This window comes from Marmota marmota, unplaced genomic scaffold (assembly GCF_001458135.2).
Source record: "Marmota marmota marmota unplaced genomic scaffold, marMar, whole genome shotgun sequence".
Lineage (NCBI taxonomy): Eukaryota > Metazoa > Chordata > Mammalia > Rodentia > Sciuridae > Marmota > Marmota marmota.
This window is the reverse complement of record NW_026000119.1, coordinates 11520287-11542240: the sequence shown is the minus strand read 5'-3', so window position 1 is coordinate 11542240 and position 21954 is coordinate 11520287. Positions and strand designations below refer to the sequence as shown.

Genomic DNA, 21954 nt, shown 5'->3' with positions numbered 1-21954 from the left:
GGTGGAGGATGGGAAAGGCAGCGGAGCACAACAGACACTAGTATGGCAATATGTAAATCAATGGATGTGTAACTGATGTGATTCTGCAATCTGTGTATGGGGTGAAGGTGGGAGTTCATAACCCCCTTGAACCAAAGTGTGGAATATGATATGTCAAGAAATTTGTAATGTTTTGAACAACCAACAATAAAAAATTTTTAAAAAAAAGAGGGAAAAAAATAAGTTGTAAAGTAAAATTTGGACTACCGAGAAGTGTAGCTTTGTACATGGTAACTGAATCACAAAGGAGAAGACAACTTAAAAACCCATGATACAATCTTTCATTCTCAGTCATTTATTAGAAGGCCATGTTTACCATGGGACCCTGAAACAATAATATTATTTATGAAAAGTTTGGAAACTAAACAGGAGAGGAAATATAAAAATTAGATGGATGTTTTTTGGCCCAGTGAAGGCAAAAGTCAAAGGCAAATGGAAGCTTGAACAAACTAAGCAGTCCTTTAGCTAGTGGTGTAGGCCAGTATGTGTGCCATGGAGGATGAATCCAGAAACTGAAGCTTATTTCGCCCTGAAAAGCAAATTCTTTGTAGCATATTGCTACCAGCCTTCCACATTCGCAAGTTCCCTGAAAGCTCATAAACACCTGTGTCCACAGCATAGCTGTGGCCTTGCTAACCCCCCAATCATGTGGTGTTGCACTGACTGATCTTTTCTTAGTGACCTGCTCTCTTAAAGTTCTTAGTATCTTTTCTTTGAAATGTAATGACTGTCTAATATCATTTTAATTAATTAATTAATTAATTAGATACTGGGATTGAACTCAGGGATGCTTTACTACTGAATTACACTCCTGTCCTATTTATTTCTTTAAAATTATTTATTTATTTGAATTTGTTTATTTAAATAATCTCACTAAGTAGCCCAGGCTGTCCTTGAACTTGTGATCTGCCCGCCTTAGCCTCCCTGAGTTGCTGGGATTATAGGCATGCAACACGACACCCAATATCTTGACTTTAAAAGAACTAAAAGACAATAAATATATGAAAAATTTTCAATGTCTCTAGCAATCAGGGAGATGCAACTTGAAACTACATTAAGATTGCATCTCACTCTAGTCAGAATACAAATAGTAAATGCTGATGAGGATGTCGGGGGAAAGGTACATCCATACATAATTGGTGGAACTGTAGGACAGTACAACCACTCTGGAAAGCAGTATGGAGATTCCTCAGAAAACTAGGAAGGAACTGCCATATGATTCAACCATCCAACTCTTCACTATTTATCCAAAAGAACTAAAATCAGCACACCATAGTGATACAGTCACTTCAATGTTCATAACAGCACAATTCATAATAGCCAAATTATGGAACCAGCCCAGATACCTGTCAATAGATCAGTCAATTAAGAAAATGTGGTTTGCATACATGATGGTTTTACTCAGACATAAAAAAAAGAATGAAATTATGGCATTTGCTGGTAAATAGATCAAAATGAAGAACATCATGTCAAGTAAAAATAAGCCAGACTCAGAAATCAAGGGTTGAATGTTTTCACTCATATGTGGAAGCTAGAGCAACACAAAGAAAAGAAGGTGGGTTGGGTTGGGGTCAGGTATGGTAAAGATATAGGAAAGATCAATATAGTAGGAGATCAGGAGGGATGGGAAAGGGGAGGAAATGATGAAATGAATCTAACACATTCCTGCTGTGTGTACCTATAAATATGCCACAGGGAATTTCACCTTTTGTATATGCAGAAATAACAATAAAAAATAAATCAATAATGAGCAAAAGGGAGACAAGCAGAGTAGAGGAAGAATGGGGGGAGGAGGAGGGGAGGGAAAGCGAGGGAATGGGGATAAAATAAAATTTCATGCATGTTTGCAAAATTATAATGCTCTAATTTTTTTAAAAAGGGCCAAAAGAAAAGGCTTTTAGAAAAAATTCTAAATTTTTTTTGGTAGAATAAGATCTTTGTTTGGTAGAATAAAATCTGTTGGTAGAATAAAATCTTAATCACTTAAATGTCAGAACTTGGAAACATTTTCCCCCAACATTATAATGTCAACCAGAATTGCAAATCCTATTAAACAAATGTTCATAATGGATTTTGTAGAAACTATACAAAACCACTTGGGCCAATTTGTTTGGGTGGGGAAAAAGGGCACATGTAGGGGAGGAGGAATATTTAGGCAGGAGAGAGTTACAAGGTCTGTTTGATTATCTACTTTATCAGCTAAGTAGCTGAGTAACCTGGGGAAAACATTTCAACTCAGTTTTTGTTTTTGTTATTTCTTTATTTGAAAAACAGGGATAAGGCAGTGGAATGGTGGTAAATGTTTAAAAAATGACACTGGCAAAAATCCCAGTTTTGTAGTACTTTCTGATTTCCACAGTATACCTACTCACTATGGCTGACTTTAAGCTACCACCATGACATTACTGAATGAAAACAGGCCAGCATGGAAATACACGTATTAGCACTTGATACAGCTATATAAATGCCACTTAATTTTTTTCTTTTTGGGCACAGGACACTGAACCCAGGGCTTCACATACTAGGTGAACGATTTCCCACTGAGCACATTCCCAGCCCACCAAAATGTCTTCTTATACACTATCTTCTTTTTATGATGCTATTCAGTAAAAACTAATGCCTTCCTGTGATACACACACACACACACACACAAACACTTAAATATCTAAAGAAAAAACAATTCGAGTATATATATTACGGGTAGAAGAGGTGTTTTAAAACTTGTAGCTATCAAAAAATAATCAGAACACTCTATTATACCTAATCTAACAAATTCAGATTATACTACATTGTTTAAATCATTAATTGAAAAGCAAGAAACAACTTAATTCAGCAAAAAATTAAATCACAATTGCTTGTTCCCCTAACAACAGAGTCCCAATGTATATGAAGAAAATCTTTTAGAATTAAAGTAAGACACAGTTTTGACAATGACAGTTGGAGAATCTCTGCTTTCAACAATGTATGTAATAAGCAAACAGAAGATTAGCAGGAAACAGAAGACTTCAGCAATATCATAAATCAAGTAGTTCAACCAGACAGATATAAAATACTCCACCTAGCAACACAGAAAACACTTTCTTCTCAAGAGCATATGAACAGATCAGACAGATGATATTTCAAATTGTAACTTGGCTTCTTTTTTTTTTTGTAACTTGGCTTCTTATTAGCAGTATGACTTGAGAACAATTATTTAGTATCTTTGAATTTCATACAAAAATGTGGATAATAATGTTCCTTTTTATCTAATCTGTAAGAATTAGTACATGTTGTAAATAAAAAAATAAATATTAAGAACTTAAGGGGCTGGGGATGTGGCTCAAGTGGTAGCGCGCTTGCCTGTCATGCGTGCGGCCCGGGTTCGATCCTCAGCACCACATACAAACAAAGATGTTGTGTCCACCGATAACTAAAAATAAATAAATATTAAAAATTCTCAAAAAAAAAAAAGAACTTAAAAAATAATAAAAAAGCATATGAACAATCCTTTCCAGAATAGACCACATGTCAGACCACAAGGCAAATTTCAATATGTTTAAAATGACTGAAATTATTCAAAGTATGATCTCTGGGTACAATAGTGAAATCAATACAACAAGAAAACTGGAGTCAGGTGCAGTGGTTCAGGCCTGTAATCACAGTGGCTCGGGAGGCTGATGCAGGAGGCTCCTGAGTTCAAAGCCAGCCTCAGCAACTTAGTGAAGCCTTAAGCAATTTAGCAAGACCCTGTCTCTAAAGAAAAAATTAAAAAGGAGCTGGGGATGTGGCTTAGTGGTTGAACACTCCTGGGTTTAATACCTGGAAACAAAACAAAACACAAAAATCAACCCATCAAATGGATTGATCCACTGATACAGTCAGAGCTCTCCTAATCCAGTGATTTCACATCTGAACATTACTGCATTGCCTTACACATTAGCTTTTGGGGGGCCATTCCAGATCCAAAGTTCAACATTGTTTAAGGAAGAATTAATACCAAACCTTCTCAAATTCTTCCAAAAAAGTAGAAGATGAGGAAACTCTTCTTAATCCATTTTATGAGGTCAGAATTATCCTGGATTAAAGTTGACCTAAAACATCACAATAAAACTACAGACTAATACCTCTTTGAATACAGATGGAAAAATCTTCAACAAAATACTAGCAAATTAAGTCTAGTATTATATGAAAAGCACTGTACCAAATGAGATTTATTCCAGCAATGCAAAGTGGCTCACCATACAAAAATTGATATTTGAAACAGTTGTAACTTAGTGAGGCCCTACCACTATGATGAGAGAATAAATTTGGACAGTCTTTTCAAAGGACAAATCTATAAAAAAGTAAACATGTAAGAACATGCTTTTTTTTTTTTTTTTTTTTTTGCACCAGGAATTAAACCCAGGGGCACCTTACCACTGAGCTACAGTTTGAGACAGGTTCCCCAAGTTCTCATCAAATTGCCAAGGGTCTTGCTAAATTGCTGAGTCTGGCCTGGCACTGGACTTGTGATCCTCCTGCCTCAGCCTCCCTAGTTGCTCAGATTTCAAGTGTGCACCACCATGCCTGGCAAAACACATTTTGAGTCAGCCATTCCATTCCAAAAAAACAATCATAACAAAATGGATGGAAAAGTGAGCAAAGATACATACACACACACACACACACACACACGCATCTATCTATATAATACATAGACACAACACACATCTATGTAGACGTACATACACATACAAAGATATACATTTATTATCTAAGTGTCCATCAAACATTGGCATGCCAACATGATAAGAAATAAAGCAAGGTAATTATGTAACAATACAGAAGTCAAAGAGACCGTTTATAGAACAGCATATTTCCAGATACAGGAAAAAATGATGCATTAAAATAAGGAAATCATTAAATTGAAAAACTGTAACTGGAAACTGAATTTTTTAATAAAGTGGTTATCTCTGGGAGAGGAGTATTTATAAAAGGGCCTTTTTCTTATAGTATTTAAATTTTGTTTACTATCATGATACATTATCAGAAAAACAATAAGGATGTTTCCAATAAACATTTAACATGCATATTAAAACGATGAGTCTCGGGAGGAATTTTTCAATTAAAATTTATGTGAAAAATACAGCTATTAGTAGGGCATTTGGAGTCAGAGAGACCTATGTAGGAATTCCAGTCAGTGTGACCTTCAGCAGTTTTCTCAAATTTTCCAAGTTTCAGTCTCTGTCTAAAAAAGGTATGAAAAGAACGCTATAGTTTGGATATTAAGTATCCCTCAAAGGTTTGTCTATTAAAGGTTGGTCCCAAGCTTGCTGCCACTTGATGGAACCTTAAGAGGTGGGCCTGGTGGGAGGTCATTGGGAGTGTGCCCTTGGAAGAAAGAGCAGGCCTCAGCACCTTCCTCTTCTCTTTTGCTTCCTGGCCATGAGGTGAACAGATTTGCTCCACCAGGGGGCTCCCACACTGATGTGCCACCTCTCCAGTGGCTCAAAAGCAATGGGGCCAATTGGTCAGAGATGCTGGAATCTCCAAAACTGTGAGCCAAATATTTCTTTTCTCTTCATAATTGATTATCTCAAAATAAAATAAATCTTTTCTCTTTATAAGTGGATTATCTTGGTATTTCATTACAGTGATAGAAAGCTAACAAAAAGACTTACCTTTCAGAATTATTATGAGAACTAGAGCAGGAATAGGCAAACTATGATCAGGAGATCCAATCTAATTTTCCAGCGTTAGAGATCAGAGATACCTAGTAATGTTTCTATATTTATGTAAGGTACTTAGGAATGCTTCAAATATTTAGCAGGTCTTCAATAAATGTTCTAAAGAAAACTATTGATGGCTAAGTTTATGTAACAGAAATAATTCTTAGCTTTCAAAAAATTCATCAGAACACCCTGCTATATTTAATTTCCATAAACTCAGATTATGCTGTGCCGTAACCTTTATAGCAAACCAGTTTCTTGGCAGTGTATTAGAAGTATATTACAAAAACCAATAAACTTCATCTGGGTGTTTTTAAAGAGATCATGAAAGTTCCAATATTAATATAAAACCAATTATTTCAAATTCAGCCATTTTAAGCTTGGTTCAATTTTCTCTACTCAGAAGTTGAATCTCAGTTCTGGTATTTATGGGCAAATTACTTAATATCTCTAATTCTTAGATAATTCTCTTTCATTGAAGACAACTAACAAGGGCTGGGATGTAGCTCAGTGGCAAAGCGTCTGCCTTGCATTCGCAAAGCCCTGGGTTTGACCCCCAGTTCCAAAAAAAAAAGACAAAAAAAAATGAAGACAACTAACAAAGTATTACTATGAGATTTAATAAAATGACAGATTTTATTGACTTAGTGTTCAATTAGGGTACTTGCTCTCCTTCTTCTTAGAAGGATCAAATTTCTATATTAAAACCAACTCAGGACTGGGGCTGTGGCTCAGGGGTAGAGTGCTTGCCTAATGAGCGTGAGGCACCAGGCTCGATCTCCACAACCACATTAAAAAAAACCAAAAAACTAAATAAACAGAATAAAGGTATTCTGTCCATCTACAACTAAAAATATTTTTTAAAAACCCACCTTTTTTTTTGCACTAAAATAGGACCGGGGTTAATATATAAAAGCAAAATATCATATTGTTAAAGTATAAAAGGTACAACCTTAGGGCACATACCACATTACAAATTATTGATAGGCAAGATTTAATGGCTGCCCAACATCTGAAATTCTTTTAGTCTTTTCTTCAGGAGAAATCAAATATTAAAACACCCTTAAAATTTCAAATTATTCCAAACCGACAGAGTATGAATGATTCTACTCCTAACCTCAGACATAAAGGATCTTTCTGTATGAAGTGGCCCAGAAAGTTAGTGACTCTGATAAGAGTTCAAAAATTAAAAACCCATCTTTAGGAAACACTCTATTACCAGTTTACTGTAAGAAAGGACCATGAGCCAGGCCCTTACTACCCAGTTTTATATGCATATGACTATCAGGCTAGAATCATGTTAGCTTCTAGTCATGTTTTTAGTGAATTTTGTTGTAGTTGTGCTAACACAGTTTTGTCAAAAGAGGGCACTATTGCCTTGTGCAGACTTGTCCTGGGGGTAAGGTTAAAAATTCAGTTATGACTGAAAAAAAAAAAAAAAAATAGGGTATGTTTTTTAACTAATGAAATACAGTCTGAGGGAAAAAAAAAAAAAAACACCAAAAACAAAAACAGCTTCAAGTGTGTTATTTTAGTATCTAAATCCTGAAAATAACAGGAAATTGGCAAGCGGTATCTTCCACATCTGCTCAGTTTTAGTGAACTCTTAACCCTTCTACTCCTCTTCTTCAACTTCCTTCTCTGACCCAAAAAACATTTCTTTCCTTCTATTTTCAGGGTATAGTTAGGGTTTTCTGGTTAATAAAGATGAACTTTAGCACTAGCCTTCTCAAGTATGTATACTTATTTTGTGTTGAGATGGGATCTCACTGTGTTGCCCAGGCTGGTGTCAAAATTGAAGGCTCAAGTGATTCCCCACCTGCTCAGCCTCCTGAGGGTTGGGACAAGTGTGCACAGTCATGGCAAACTTTACTCTTATTTTCTAACAAAACTGTGCCTTAAAAATAGATATTAAGGACTACAGATGGATAGAATGACTTAAGATTTTTTCAACTTTGTGATATCCATCATAATAAACATCTGTCATATGCATCAGTGGAAACTATACTTTGAATTTTGGTCTTTCCCTGAGCTAGTGAGCGATATGCTGTATGATCCTCTTTCCTGAAGCTGGGTTAAATCTCCCTTTCAGTCATGTAGTCAGTCACAATCTTGAGGGGAAACAGTCGGTACTCTATGGTGTGCCATGTTTCTGAAATATGATATTTGGTAGGTGAGGTATATTATATGCTTTTTGATTTATGATATTTTCTACTTACAGTGGGTTTATTGGAACATAATACCATCATATGCTGGGTAGCACATGCACTTCATAGATTCTTGGGAACTTGAGAATTTTGGAGAGCTCCCAAATTTTTTCTTAATATAGGCTTTTCACTCTGCCTACCTGTAGAGGGACTTAAGCTAAGGTGTTAGTCAAATTTTTGTTGCTGTGACAAAATACCTGGGAAAATCAACTTAGAAGAGGAAAGATCTATTTTGATCGTGGCTTAGAGGATTAGTCCTTGATTGTTGGTTCCATTGTCTCTGGGCCTGAGGTAAGGTGCAATGTCATGGCAGAGGAAAGATGCTTAGCTCATGGCAGCCAGGAAGCAGAGAGAGGTTGAGGGGAAGAAGCCAGGGACAAGATATAGTCCCGAAAGGCATGTTACCCCAGTGCCTAGGACTCACCTACTATAGTTTCCACCACCACCTCTCAAAAATGCCATCAAATTATTAGTCGGTCAAAGGATTAATCCACTGATAAGGTCAGAACCCTTATAGTTTAATCACTTCAGGCTCCATCTTTGAACATTGTTGCATTGAGGGAATATTACTGATCCAAACCACAAAGGTGTATTTAAAATAGAACCTGCTGTCTCCCTAAGTGTCCACATTGTGAATATTTCTCATTAATTTTAAGTTTGTTTTCAGTAAGAACAGCTAAATTGGAGAAAAGAAGCACAAAGTTTGAGGGGGCAGAATAAAACTTAAAAATTAAATCTCACCAATGCAACGGAATAGAGAATCAAAAAGTATATCCAAGTAAATATGTGAATTTCTTCGATATAAATTTTAAATCAGTGAGGGAAATAATGCATTATTTAACAAATTAGTACAGAATAATTCATTAACTATTTGGGAAAAGTACACTGTGCCATAACCTTATTTCTCAAATAAAATAAATTTGGGTGGAGTAATGACTCAAATGTGAAAAAATGAAACCATAAAATATTTACTAGAAGGGCTTAGAGTGTAATTCAGTGGTAACACACTTGGTTAGAATGTGCAAGGCACTGGGTTCAATCCTCAGCACTGCTAAGAAACAAAAAAACAAACAAAACAAAAACAAAAAACCCATGACTGGATATTTTCATATTTTCACCTCATAGAACCTAAAGGCCATGAAGAGGAAAAAACAAACCTTAGAAATTTTAAGGTGAAATAGACTTAAAGGCAATAATAGCATTTGGTAAAAATACATATGTGACAGAAGTGACACACGAAAGGGCATTTCAAATGTATCAAGGACTCTATGTATTCATTTTAAAACTCTGTTGTTTGATAGAAAAAAGTGAGCAGAGATCATGAAACGGGCAATTCATATAAGAAGTCAAGTGACCACTTTGGTCAATTATCTGGATAAAATTAAAATGATTCTTCATGTATTGAACTGGCAATGATTAAAAAATAAGCAGAGGGCAGACTCATGAAAAAGTAGGGTCTGAGGTGTTCCCATTGCACTGTGGGTAGGAGTGCAAACTGCTACAACATTTTTGAAGGGGAGGTTTTGCGACATTTTGAAGGGGAGCAATAGGCATGAATATTTACAATCTGTATAACCTTTGACGCAGCAATGCTCTTTCATGGATCTACTTGAAGGAGATAATTACCAAGTATGAAAATATTTGTTAACAAGGATGTTCTTTACAGCTTTGCTTTGTTAAAAATCCAGAAAATTAAAAACCACACTAAAATTAACACTAGTGGCCCTTTTGTTCAATACAATTTTTGATAAAGGTTTGTATTCTATCAACATGAAAAGATGCCTAGAATGCATAATCAATATATTCATAAGTTCTATATTTATTGATATGAATAGATGCCCATGACATAACGCTGAGGGAAGTAGGCAGTTATTGCTTCCGAAACCTCATATGTAATATATGTCAGTTATTTAAAGTTTAGAAACTTATTCTGTACATACTGAGATACCTAGGAAGATGTTTATCATATACTGAGTGGTTTCTATGCATTAAGAAAATTTGAGAAGAAACTTTCTTATTTGTATTTTTCTATAATGTTGAAAAAATTTTTTAAAAAGTATTATGATTACAAAGACATTAAAGCTAGTTTTAAAGAAAGGAAACATTAAAAATTATACTCAGAGGGCTGGGGATGTAGCTCAGTGGGAAAGCACTAGCCTAGGATGTGCAAGGCCCTGGATTAAATCCCTACCATTGAAAAAAAAAATTAAAAATTATACTCAGAGCTTATCCTTTATTTTATTTTTCAATCAAGCAAAGAGTTTGGAAATTCAGTTTGGAAGATAATTTATAAACTACCATAGGGAAGAGTTTTTCACATGGTAATCCCGGTTATCTCCATCAGAATCACCTATGATGCTTTTGAAAAACAAAATTTTAAGGCCCTTTCCCCAATCAAATCCCAAAAATCATCATGCCTGGGTGTGGGGCTTACATGATTCCAAAACACTCCTGTGACATTTAAGCATATCGGAGTCTGAGAATCACTGGTTAAGGGAAGGGGAAAAAAGGATTACCAAGTTCACTTGTGTCATTCATATTCATATTTACAGTCTTCCTTCCCTCTTTTTTTTTTAAATCTCTCTACCTGTTCCCCACAATCTATAGAAGCTGAAAACAAGATGAATTAAGTGCATTAAATATCAGGTGTTTTAGGGATTAAAATATTTAGGAATACCCACAAAATGATTGATATTCATAGTAACCACCAATCCTTTTGTCTCAACTTACTTGCTGCTTGGATTTTTGATGAAGCCAGTGTTTATGAAATTAGGACAAAGACAGGTTGTTTTGATTCCATTTTTTTCAAAGGCATTCAGTTCTTCAGTCAAAGCTCCATGAAATCCAACAGCAGCAAATTTACTTGAACTGAAAATAAACAGAGAATGTTTGCAAGCTAATTCATCAACACTGACATGTCCTCTTACTTGAGACACCTGTTTTCCTTAGTTGAGTATGGTCCAGCATTTCAGGCCCAGTGCACACCTAAGGAATCAGCATCTGCATTTTATAAGATGCTCAGGTAAATCTGAAGGTAATATTGAAGCCAAAGAAACACTGATATCATAGCATCACTCATCAGAGTCAGAATTCAGTGTGTTAAATGGGTTGACAGGAAAATTGGTACAATGTTTATTTGTGGTGCTGCTGTTTCATAGAATCCAAAGTCACTATAAGCTGCTTCTTATTATAAAATGTTCATGAAATTCACTAGAAACTTTCCCTGGATAACCCTATTCTTTTTTTAAGTCATCACTTGACTTCCTTAAAGAGGCCTTTCCTGACCCCTAAACTGTTTGTTAATGACAGTGTAGTCTTCCGTTTTCCATGATAGTCTCAGATTTGTAATTAAACATTCATTTGGGGCTGAGTGTTTTAACATTTGCCTCCCACAACTTTATTATAAGCTCTGTGACTGTGTTTGTCATCAATGAATCTCCAACAAAGCACAGTGCTTTGCTCTTAGTAGGTACTTAAATAAATGAATCTCAGGGCAAAGAAATCTTATAATAGTGCTTTCATTTGGAAATAGTAGTGAAATTATTGTAAATGAACATTATTTTTCCAAATAGGTTTTTAAAATAGCTTTACTGAAGCTGGGTATGGTAATGCACATCTGTAATCCCAGCAACTTGGGAGGCTGAGACAGGAGGATCACGAGTTCAAAGCCAGCCTCAGCCATTTAGCCAGGCCTCGAGCAACTCAGTGAGATCCTGTATCTAATAAAATACATATTTTTTAAAAAGGCTGGGGGATGTGGCTCAGTGTTTAACACCTCTGAGTTCAATCCCTGGTTTAAAAAAATAGCTTTATAGAAATATAAATTCATTTACCATGAAATTAATTGACTTAATGGGTACAAAATTCAATGGTATTTGTATATAATATTAGCAATTTTAAAAATTATGATATAGATAACATAAAAAGAATATAGTTCAGTGATAATAATTTCCCATTTTTTTTTTTTTTAACTTGGGGCATTCAACCACTAAGCCATGCCTCTAGGCCTATTTTGTATTTTATTTAGAGACAGGGTCTCACTGAGTTGCTAGGTGCCTCGCCATTGCTAAAACTGGCTTTTTTTTGGGCTGGGGATGTGGCTCAAGTGGTAGCGTGCTCGCCTGGCATGCGTGCGACCTGGGTTTGATCCTCAGCACCACATACAAACAAAAGGTGTTGTGTCCGCCGATAACTAAATAAATATTAAAATTCTCTCTCTCTCTCTCTCTCTCTCTCTCTCTCTCTCTCTCAAAAATAAAAATAAAAAAAATAAAACTGGCTTTTTTTTTGGTAGATGGACATGATACCTTTTGTTTTATTTATTTATTTATTTTTATTTTTTAAATATTTATTTCTTTAGGTGTAGATGGACACAACACAATATCTTTATTTTTAGGTGGTGCTGAGGATTAAACCCAGCGCCTCAACACGTGCTAGGCAAGCGCTCTACCACTGAGCTATAACTGCAGCCCAGTTGAGGCTGGCTTTGAACCTGCTATCCTCCTGCCTCAGCCTTCCTAGTTGCTGAGATAACAGGTGTGCACCACCCACAGGACTCAGTTTTGCTGAGTCTTCTTGCACTGGTAACTTTCATATGTCCCACACTGGGTAATTGGCTATTTGAGTTCACAAAATACATAGCCAGTTAATTGTTTTCTTCTGAAAATCAAAGTTACCTAAGAACAAAATACTTAGCAAGCATTAAAAATACATTTTTGCACATCTGCCATGAGAAGTAGAGAACAGAGGGTGCAGTTCAAAGACAACTCTTTACTTTTACTTGGGAAATTTCTGTAAACATGTAACTATACCTTGGTAACCAAGATCTTCCTGTATATTCAAAATCATGTAATAGTATTGCTAGGAAACAAATGTTCACTGATCCTCGTTTATATGTGTGTGTTGTAGAGCAATGTACCACCTAGTTTCATTCCAAATAAATAAATGTAGTCATAAAAATATATGTTTTCGAATGTAATAAAAAGATTGACTTTCCCTTCCATGAATCCAGTTCTATCATCTTGTGTATTTTCACATTAATCATTAAAACTGTTGACCATAACTCCAAAAAGAAACTGAAATATTTTTTCTAAGAGAGATTATTAGGGTTGCAATAGATTCTACTGCTGTGGCAACTTGGGACAGTAATAGATGAGGGCTACACTATATGAGAAAAAAATCAGGTAAATCTGTTTTTCCTCATTTCATTCTAATAACCAGGAACCAGAGCATATATACTTAGTTTCATGGGAGCAAATTATTCTGGAACCTAAGTTGAGAGGTGAGACCTCACTGTTTGGTGTGTAAACAAGAGAATGGAATTTAAACATGATACCAACAGACACCCTTCTGTGACTGAACACCTGCAGGAGTCCAGATTCTATACTAAGTGCACTGAATTATATGATTTAACTGTAATCATCCTGATGATTAGATGCTGTTTATATCCTGTTTTATAGGTGAGGAAAATGAAGCACAGAAAAGCTAAGCAATTTGCTTAAGACTGCACAGCTAGTAACTGATTGAGTCAATAATCAAAATATCATCATTCTTAATAATCTTATTCTGGAAACAATCCAAATGTACATAATATAAGACTATACAGCCATAAAAGTGATCAAACAAAAGTTAACAATAGCAACAGAGAGAAATCTCCCAAATACAGTGTGATTCCACGTATATAAAAATTTAAGAATAAGCAAAATCAATCTGTGGTGCTACAAGTCAATATAGCAGTCACTTTAAAGAAGGCAAGAAGCACTGTGATTGGGAAGAGTTCCTAGAGAAACTTCTGGGGTGTGGTATATTCTGCTTTTTGATTTGCATGCTGGTTAAGTGGATGTATACACTTTGCAATATATACTGCTGTATACTTGGGATTTCTTCATTTCTTACAACTATGTTCTACGTTTAAATAAAAAAGTTTTATGTTTAAAATCAATGTCTCTGTTTAATTACCCAGTTGTTAAAAACAACATCTGATAAATATTGATTTCTGGCTGGCAGAAATCTTCAGTATCTCTGCAAAACTTCTATCATCTATCAGATGCTTATCCAAAAAACAGAGCCAAATCAATGCTGACCTGTTAGCTCAAATGACACCCTTATATGAATTTTAAAAAGCCATTTTTCTTCTCAAGCTATTTCATTGCCATCTGCTTGAGAAATCATTCATTTGACAGTATTAAAAGTTCCTATTTGCTAAAATATAAAAATAGTCAAGAACTAGCAGGCTCACCTGGCTGCTATAGTGGCCTCAACGATCAAGTCTTTACAGCCCATTTGGGCCCACAATTACTATGACTGACCTGCTATAGAAAATTCTTCAGTTATTACAATGATTTTTTTATGAATAATCATTCAATTGTTAAACTCCATTGTTAGAAGACTTTCAATATTTAGAATCCCAAACACACACACACATTCATTCTCTGTTATACTGTTTTGCATCTACAAAATTTTACCCATTTTTATTCATATTAAAGTTATTAATATTAATTTTGTTCTTGGTACAGAAATATTATTGTTTTGTACAACGCCTTGCTGCTAAGAGGGATGAAAAATGCTTTAAGTGGTTTGTTTATAACTGGATAAATTCCGTACAGCCATTTCTAGAATAGTTCTCTAGTTGAAATACAGAAAGCAATTAATAGTTGATAATGCTGTTACACAAGACACCATCCAACTCTTTCTATTTTAGCAATTTCAATTCTATTTTGATAAAGGCGGTCCTCATTAAACAGGGTAAAATATCTCACACAAGTTAAGTATAGGAACCAATGAAGAAAACACGTGCTAACATACCAATAAGCCAGTAAGAAGGGAACCCCAACTAGCCCAGCTGCTGAAGCCACAGTGACAATGTGACCATGATTATTCTTCATCATCGATGGGAGAAATGCCTTTGTAGTCTAGAAAGAGTTTTTATTAAGAGAGGAAAAAAAAATATTGTATTTTTGATTTGCAGACTCATTAGGAATATTTTGAAACAAAGGTATATATTTTAAACATTGTTCCTAATATGAATAAAAACCCTAAACTGTCAAATGCAGTGACATAAGGCAAGTGGATGGGATACCCACATTAGAAAAACTAAGCAAAACAAAGATATGAAAGCTCTAAGAATCCACCTCATCTAAATGGTTAACTTTTTATATCCATGACCCTCCACCTCTTATCATTGAGGTCTTCTACTCATATATTAAATGGGGACAATAATCTAAAATTATCTAAAGAATTTACACTTAATGTGAAATTGTTAGAAAACAAGTAAGTTATATCAGCAAAATATTGAAGTAAAGAGCAATCATCCAGTGATAACTAAACAATTCACGTACTAAACATTTATTGAGTACTTACTATATGCAGGAAATGCAGAAACAAGACAATATTCTACATTTTAACAAACATAAAAATACTAATGTAAACATTATTAATCTGGGAATAATAATATAAAATAATACTGAAATTTCACTAACCCCAATATTCTTTTGCTATGCATCATCCTGAACTCACACCCAAGAAATCTTTGAGGAAACTTTTTATGAACTAGCTAATCAGGAACTATTTGGAGATTTTAGAAACATGAGGTATATATAAGATTTAAGACCTTATGAACAGTGAGGTTTAGGATAAAGTTTGCAATTTTTAGTCCAGGAAATAATATGAGAATCTGGAAGCAATGGATTCATCTTTACAGAACCACAGAGGTGACTCAGATGGTCTCTATTCTTTCTTTATTTCTCAACAATTGCATGAAAATGTAAAAACCTAGCTGACAATTAGAATATACACAACATCTGAAGTTTATAATTATTTATTATTATTATTATTATTATCATTATTATTTTAGGGAGAATGATAGGTAGAATTTATTCATAGCATGAAAAATGAACTCTCTGTATAATGTTATCCCTAGTACCTAAACAAAATTTTAACATGAACTTAATACTTTTTTTCCCCAGTGGTGGGGACTGAACCCATGTCCTTGAGCATGCTAGGTAAGAGCTCTACCACTGACTTATACCATCAGTTCTTGATTTCATACTTTCTTATATTTGCTAAAAGCTCCACTTTCAACTTAGTCTTTGGAGTTTTCAAAATGGAATGTTTTGTAAAACAAATCATACTCACCCAAAAATGTGCAAGTGTATTGACTGCAAAGGTCTTTTCAATTTGAGGGTCTTGTGTAGAAAACAAATCTGATGTGTAGACTACACCAGCATTATTTACTAAAATACTAATATCTCCAATTTCTGTCTTCACCTTTAAAAATAAGAAAAATACATCCATTGAGAGGTAAATGTATAAGTCTGCATGTAATCACTATTCAAGGAGTATATTTTTTCACTGTATGTGGAAAAAAGGTTTATCATCCACGTGCAAACATGAAAACAAAAAGAAAAAAAACTTTTTATTTTAGACAACTATACTCAAAACAGCTCTGCCAACCAGTCTACTAGGTAAAAATTTTCTTTTGCAACTTAGTCTCTTGACTTTGTACTATAGGTAAAAATTTTCTTTTGCAACTTAGTCTCTTGACTTTGTACTATTGATTAGAGCTCAAGAAGCAATTGGCTAAGCAGTATTTACTTTTTAAACATGATTGCAAATGGTAAGCCCCCAAAAGTTAAATTTATTGGCAAATTCTGAGACTTCTATGGAGAATTATGTAAAATTGACTATACTATTAAGCTGGCCACATAGTTATTTCTTTCTTTGTATTTATGTTCAGGGTCACTCTATTCTATTGCTTATCAGCTTAAGTGGCTGTAGGCTTAGGGGTGAAGAGTGGGGTAACTTTGGTTAGCCTTGAGTTGAGTCCTGGCTTTTCTACTATCTGAACTTTGATCGTGTTATTTAATCTCTCAAAACTTTAATTGATTCTCTTAAAATAGAGATAATAATATGGTTTGCTTGTGAGTTATTTTTTGTTTTGTTTTTTTGTGGTCCTGGGGATTGAACCCATGGCCTTGTGCATGCAAGGCAAATACTCTACCAATTGAGCTATATTCCCAGCCCTTGCTTGTGAGTTATTCATGGGAAAAATGAAATAATGCATGTAAAGGCGCTAGATATACATAGAGAATTGCTACTGTTATCACTATTACTATTGTTACTTTGGTACTGAGGATTGAACCCAAGGGTGCTTAACCACTAAGCTACACCCCAGTCCTTTTTTTATATTCTATTTAGAGATAGAGTCTCGGGCTGGGGATGTGGCTCAAGCGGTGGCGCGCTGGCCTGGCATGCGTGTGGCCCGGGTTCGATCCTCAGCACCACATACAAACAAGGATGTTGTGTCCGCCGAAAAGCTGAAAAATAAATATTAAAATTCTCTCTCTCTTTCTCTCTCTCTCTCTAAAAAAAGAAAAAAGAAAAAAAAAGAGATAGAGTCTCGATGAGTTGCTTAGGGCCTTGCTAAGTTGCTGACCCTGGTTTCCAATTCACAATCCTCTTGCCTTAGCCTCCCAAGCAGCTGGAATTACAAGCATGCACCACCAAGCCTGGAATTAATATTATATATCATTATTACAGACTTATTTATACTTATGTGCATGGAACATGTTTGAAGATTCTTGCCCATCTGAGGTATCTATGAGAGTACTTTATATGAAAATACAAATATGATGTAAATAATATAAGAACTATGCATGCTTTCCTAACATGCATGTGTGGTACAGGTATGTGTTTTCTTTTGATAATTAAATCTCTACTTTGGTATTTATTCAGAAGGAGAAACACTTGAGAGATTAAAGTGATCATATACAAGTCCAGAAAATAATATGAGAATCTGAAAGCAATGGATTCATCTTTACAGAACCACAGAGGTGACTCAGATGGTTTTCACAGCTATCTAGGTAAAATGATTTCAGATGAGGAAACATAAGCAAAAGAACAGAGCTAGCTGCAAAGAACAACAGAAGGGATCCTTTGAACTATTGCTGGGAGCCATTAGCCAAGTAGGTATGACAATTTCCTTGCCAGCGTACCCCATGTTGCAGTGACATTGAATGTAGGTGACCTTGCTCAAGGACCAAGGCGGATTAGGGCGTTCCCGGTTTAGGTTCCAGGTTTAAGGTTTAAGATTATTCCTGCTGGGAATAGGGCGTATCCTGCTGCCTGAGTTCCCCTTGAGTTCTCATGGGATTCAGACAGTATTTTTGGGAGACAGATGCCCAGTGGAGGTGGATTTGGGCAGAGAACGTGGATTTCCCCAGAACGTGTTTGTAGACGGCTGGTGTGAGTTCGGGAATAAAGAGTTGCTGTTTGAATCTACAAGCTGTGTGGTGGCTCGTGATTGTGTGCCCAGCCAGACTGCGGCAAACTATAAAGATATTTGCATTCAATAGGGAAGAATTACGATAATGCAATTTTTTTTCAAAATAATAGGTATATATTCTGGACTTTAATATCATCAGTAACAGTTCCTTTAAATAAGAAAGATTATAGAAACTTTTTTTTTAAGAGAGAGAGAGAGAGAATTTTTTAATATTTAGTTTTCAGTTTTCGGTGGACACAATATTTTTATTTTATTTTTTATGTGGTGCTGAGGATCGAACTCAACACCCGGCGTGCCAGGCGAGCGCGTTACCGCTTGAGCCACATCCCCAGCCCAAGAAAGATTATAGAATCTTAATGCTTAAGCTCTACTTTTCATAAGACCAGGGTGCCAAGGGCTATCAATGCAAGGTTATCTTATATGATATTTTTTACATTTCTTTGAGTAACTAAGATTTTTGGTTGAATAGACTCTAGAGTCATAATGAGTTTTGCTATATAACATATTTCAAATAAAAGCTAGCTTCTATGAATGGTTAGAGAAAATGCTATGGTGTGTTTGGGTCTGAGGAAAAGGTGGTAGCAAAACACCTATTAGAAGTTTTCACTTTGTTATGCATTTAACATGATTTCATTATTTATCTCATGTGATTCTCATAATAATTCTATGAGGCAGCAACTCTTGTATGTACACTTTAAAGATTGAGAAACAAGAAACATAGAAGGACTGAATTTCTTACTCAAGGTTCCATGGCTATTAAAGGGTGGAGTTGGGACACTCCCAAATCTGTCTAATCTCAGAGACCAAGATAAGACACCTCAAACCTAACCCTAACCCTAACCCTAAGAGAAAGCATGGAGGCAAAGGTCCATCAATGCAGAAGGCTCACCCCACACCACTAAATCTCATCAGGTTTTATTTAAATTAGTTAAGTGTCAAGCTAAGTTATTTGGGCCTTGATCAGCACCAATTGTACCTATGTCCACATCTCTAGAACAATATAAAAACTGTTCAGAATGATGCCCCCAAATTATCAAGAAAGCCAGGATGTTTTATGTTGTTGAACTGATGAAACTGTTATAATGTTATAAGATATTAATTCCTATTTCATATTACCAAACATTATCATATTTCCCCGATACTCCTGACTCTTTTCATTATTACTATTAACTCTTCAGGATAGGACTGTCTTGTTTGCACATTTCATAATAAAGCAAGCAAGTCCAGAGTTTGTTTAGTGATTTCAAATGGCCTAATACCCAGATTGCTATATTAATTAGCTACTTCAAAACGTCTGATCATATGTCCTTTGTATACTCTGTTTAAGTACACAGGCTTAGAACAATTTCAATAAAAACATCATAGTTAAAATAGTTGGAATGGGCTAAAATAATAAAATTATTTTTTTCCCAGAACAGCCTAGTCCAAGATGAATGTGGAAACAAATGTTTTCCATTTAGGTAACTAAAGATGCTGGGCTAGTAGATTCTTCTAGCAATATCTAACAACAAAATTATATAGATCATGTCCTGGGACAGCTACTGTAAGTACTCTAAGTACTTTGCATTGTTAATGCATTTAATTTTCATTAATAACCAAATGAAGTAGGCACTGCGGTAATCCCCATTTTATAGTCAGTAAAATCAGATCTGATATAGAGGTTAAGAAATGTGTGCACAGTCATATAGTTGGCATTAACTGAAGAGCAGAATTTGAACCTGCCAGTCTAGCTCCAGAGGCTATGGTCTTAACTATGCAACATGTGCTTCTGTGGGAAGGATAATCATTATTTATTCCAGCTTTCTAATCCAATTTTTTAGGGTTAAAAAAGAGCTTCAGGAGACATCCAAGGATATTTCCTTGATAAGAATCATGGACTAGGTGGGTGTGTAGGGTACACAACATGTAGTCTCCTGGGTCCTGCCCTAGACCTAGTGGAAGAAAACCTCTGGGGCTCGGTCCCAAGGATGTAGATATATTTTTAAAATTTACTTATTTATTTATTCTGATTAGGTATATATGACAGCAGAATGCATTTTGATTCATTTTACACAAATGGAGCACAACTTTTCATTTCTGTGGTTATACAATGTAGTGTCACACCATATGTGCAGTCATACATGTACTTAGGGTAATGATGTCCATCTCATTCTATCCTCTGTCCTGCCCACATCCCTCCTCTCTGCCCCCTTTTTGCCTAATCAAAGTTCCTCCATTCTTACCACCCTCCCCCCCCCCCATTATGGGTCAGCATTCACTTATCAGAGAGAACATTCGGCCTCTGGTTTTTTGGGGACTGGCTTACTTCGCTTACCATATAGTCTCCAACTCTATCCATTTACCTGCAAATGCCATAATTTTCTTCTCTTTTAATGCTGAGTAATATTCCATTGTGTATATATACCACCATTTCTTTATCCATTCATCTATTGAAGGGCATATAGGTTGGTTCTACAGTTTAGCTCTTGTGAACTGAGCTGCTATAAGCATTGATGAGGCTACATCACTGTGGTATACTGATTTTAAGTCCTTTAGGTATAGACTGAGGAGTGAGATAGCTAGGTCAAATGATGGTTCCATTCTAAGTTTTCTAAGGAATCTCCATACTGCTTTCCATATTGGTTACACCAATTTGCAGTGCCACCGGTAATGTATGAGTGTACCTTTTCCCCCCACATCCTCAACAACACTTGTTGTTGTTTGTATTCTTGATAACTGCCATTCTGACTGGAGTGAGATGAAATCTAAGAGTAGTTTTTGCAATTAATATGCACTAATTATAATAAAAATAGGTTTTAAGAATGTAAAAAAAAAAGAGTAGTTTTGATTTGCATTTCTCTAATTACTAGATACATTGAACATTTTTTCTTGTATTTGTTGATCAATTGTATTTCTTCTTCTGAGAAGTATCTTTTCAGTTCCTTAGCCCATATATTGACTTGGCTATTTATTTTTTTGGTGTTAAGTTTTTTGAGTTCTTTATATATCCTGGAAATTAGTACTCTATCTGATATGCATGTTGTAAAGATGTTCTCCCACTCTGTGGGCTCTCTCTTCACATTATTGATTGTTTCCTTTGCTGAGAAGAAGCTTTTTAGTTTGAATCCATCCCATTTATTAATTATAAGAATGTATATTTTTAACAAGCTTCCTGGAAGGCTCTGCAACATACTAACATCTGTGAATATCAGCTCTAGAGACTAATTCTGGGTCTAGCCAGCTTCATAGCATTGGAAAAAATCATAGTATTTCTCAATTACCTTGTCAGTATCATCTCCAAAATACCTCCTAGCTCTAACATGGTGTGCTTCTAACTAAATATAAAATTTTACCTTCTTTGCAGAGTTGTAAACATCTTCTCGGTTACTGCAGTCTACTACAAAGGAATGAGCCTGGGCACCCAGTTTTCTGCATTCAGCTGCCGTTTCCTCTATGCCATACTAGAAAAAGCAACAAAAAGGCAAGAGAACAAAATAACAAATTACATGAACATTAATGTCAGCAGATGAAAAAAAAGGGGGGGGCCAAGAAAATCTCAAAATAAAAGGTTAATTATTTAAACTAACTTCACCTAAAAAAAAAAAAGCAAAAAACAAACAAACAAAAAACCCTCATTACATTGTCCCTAATTTTTTCGACCACTTGTCACAAATTCTGCTACTATCAGCCAGATCTGACAAGCCTCCATCATATTTGATTGTCAAAATACTGTCTTCACTTGCTCTTTTTATTTCTTTTC

General features: G+C 35.3%; 1 protein-coding gene and 1 long non-coding RNA gene across 2 annotated transcripts in view; one reads left to right on the top strand and one right to left on the bottom strand.

Moving 5' to 3' along the window:
- Positions 1-21954, bottom strand: part of LOC107153605 (estradiol 17-beta-dehydrogenase 11) — a 31883-nt gene that overhangs the window by 7485 nt on the left and 2444 nt on the right. Inside the window, exons 2-5 of the mRNA XM_015499145.2 lie at positions 21548-21655; positions 16067-16198; positions 14738-14844; positions 10664-10801 (exon numbers count right to left, since the gene is read on the bottom strand). Of these exons, the coding sequence (XP_015354631.1) occupies positions 10664-10801; positions 14738-14844; positions 16067-16198; positions 21548-21655 (485 nt within the window). The remainder of the gene's footprint in view (positions 1-10663; positions 10802-14737; positions 14845-16066; positions 16199-21547; positions 21656-21954) is intronic.
- LOC125611079 lies at positions 1376-5197 on the top strand. The gene is made up of 3 exons (XR_007341206.1): positions 1376-1507; positions 2213-2216; positions 5186-5197. It is a non-coding gene; the product is annotated as an uncharacterized LOC125611079 (long non-coding RNA).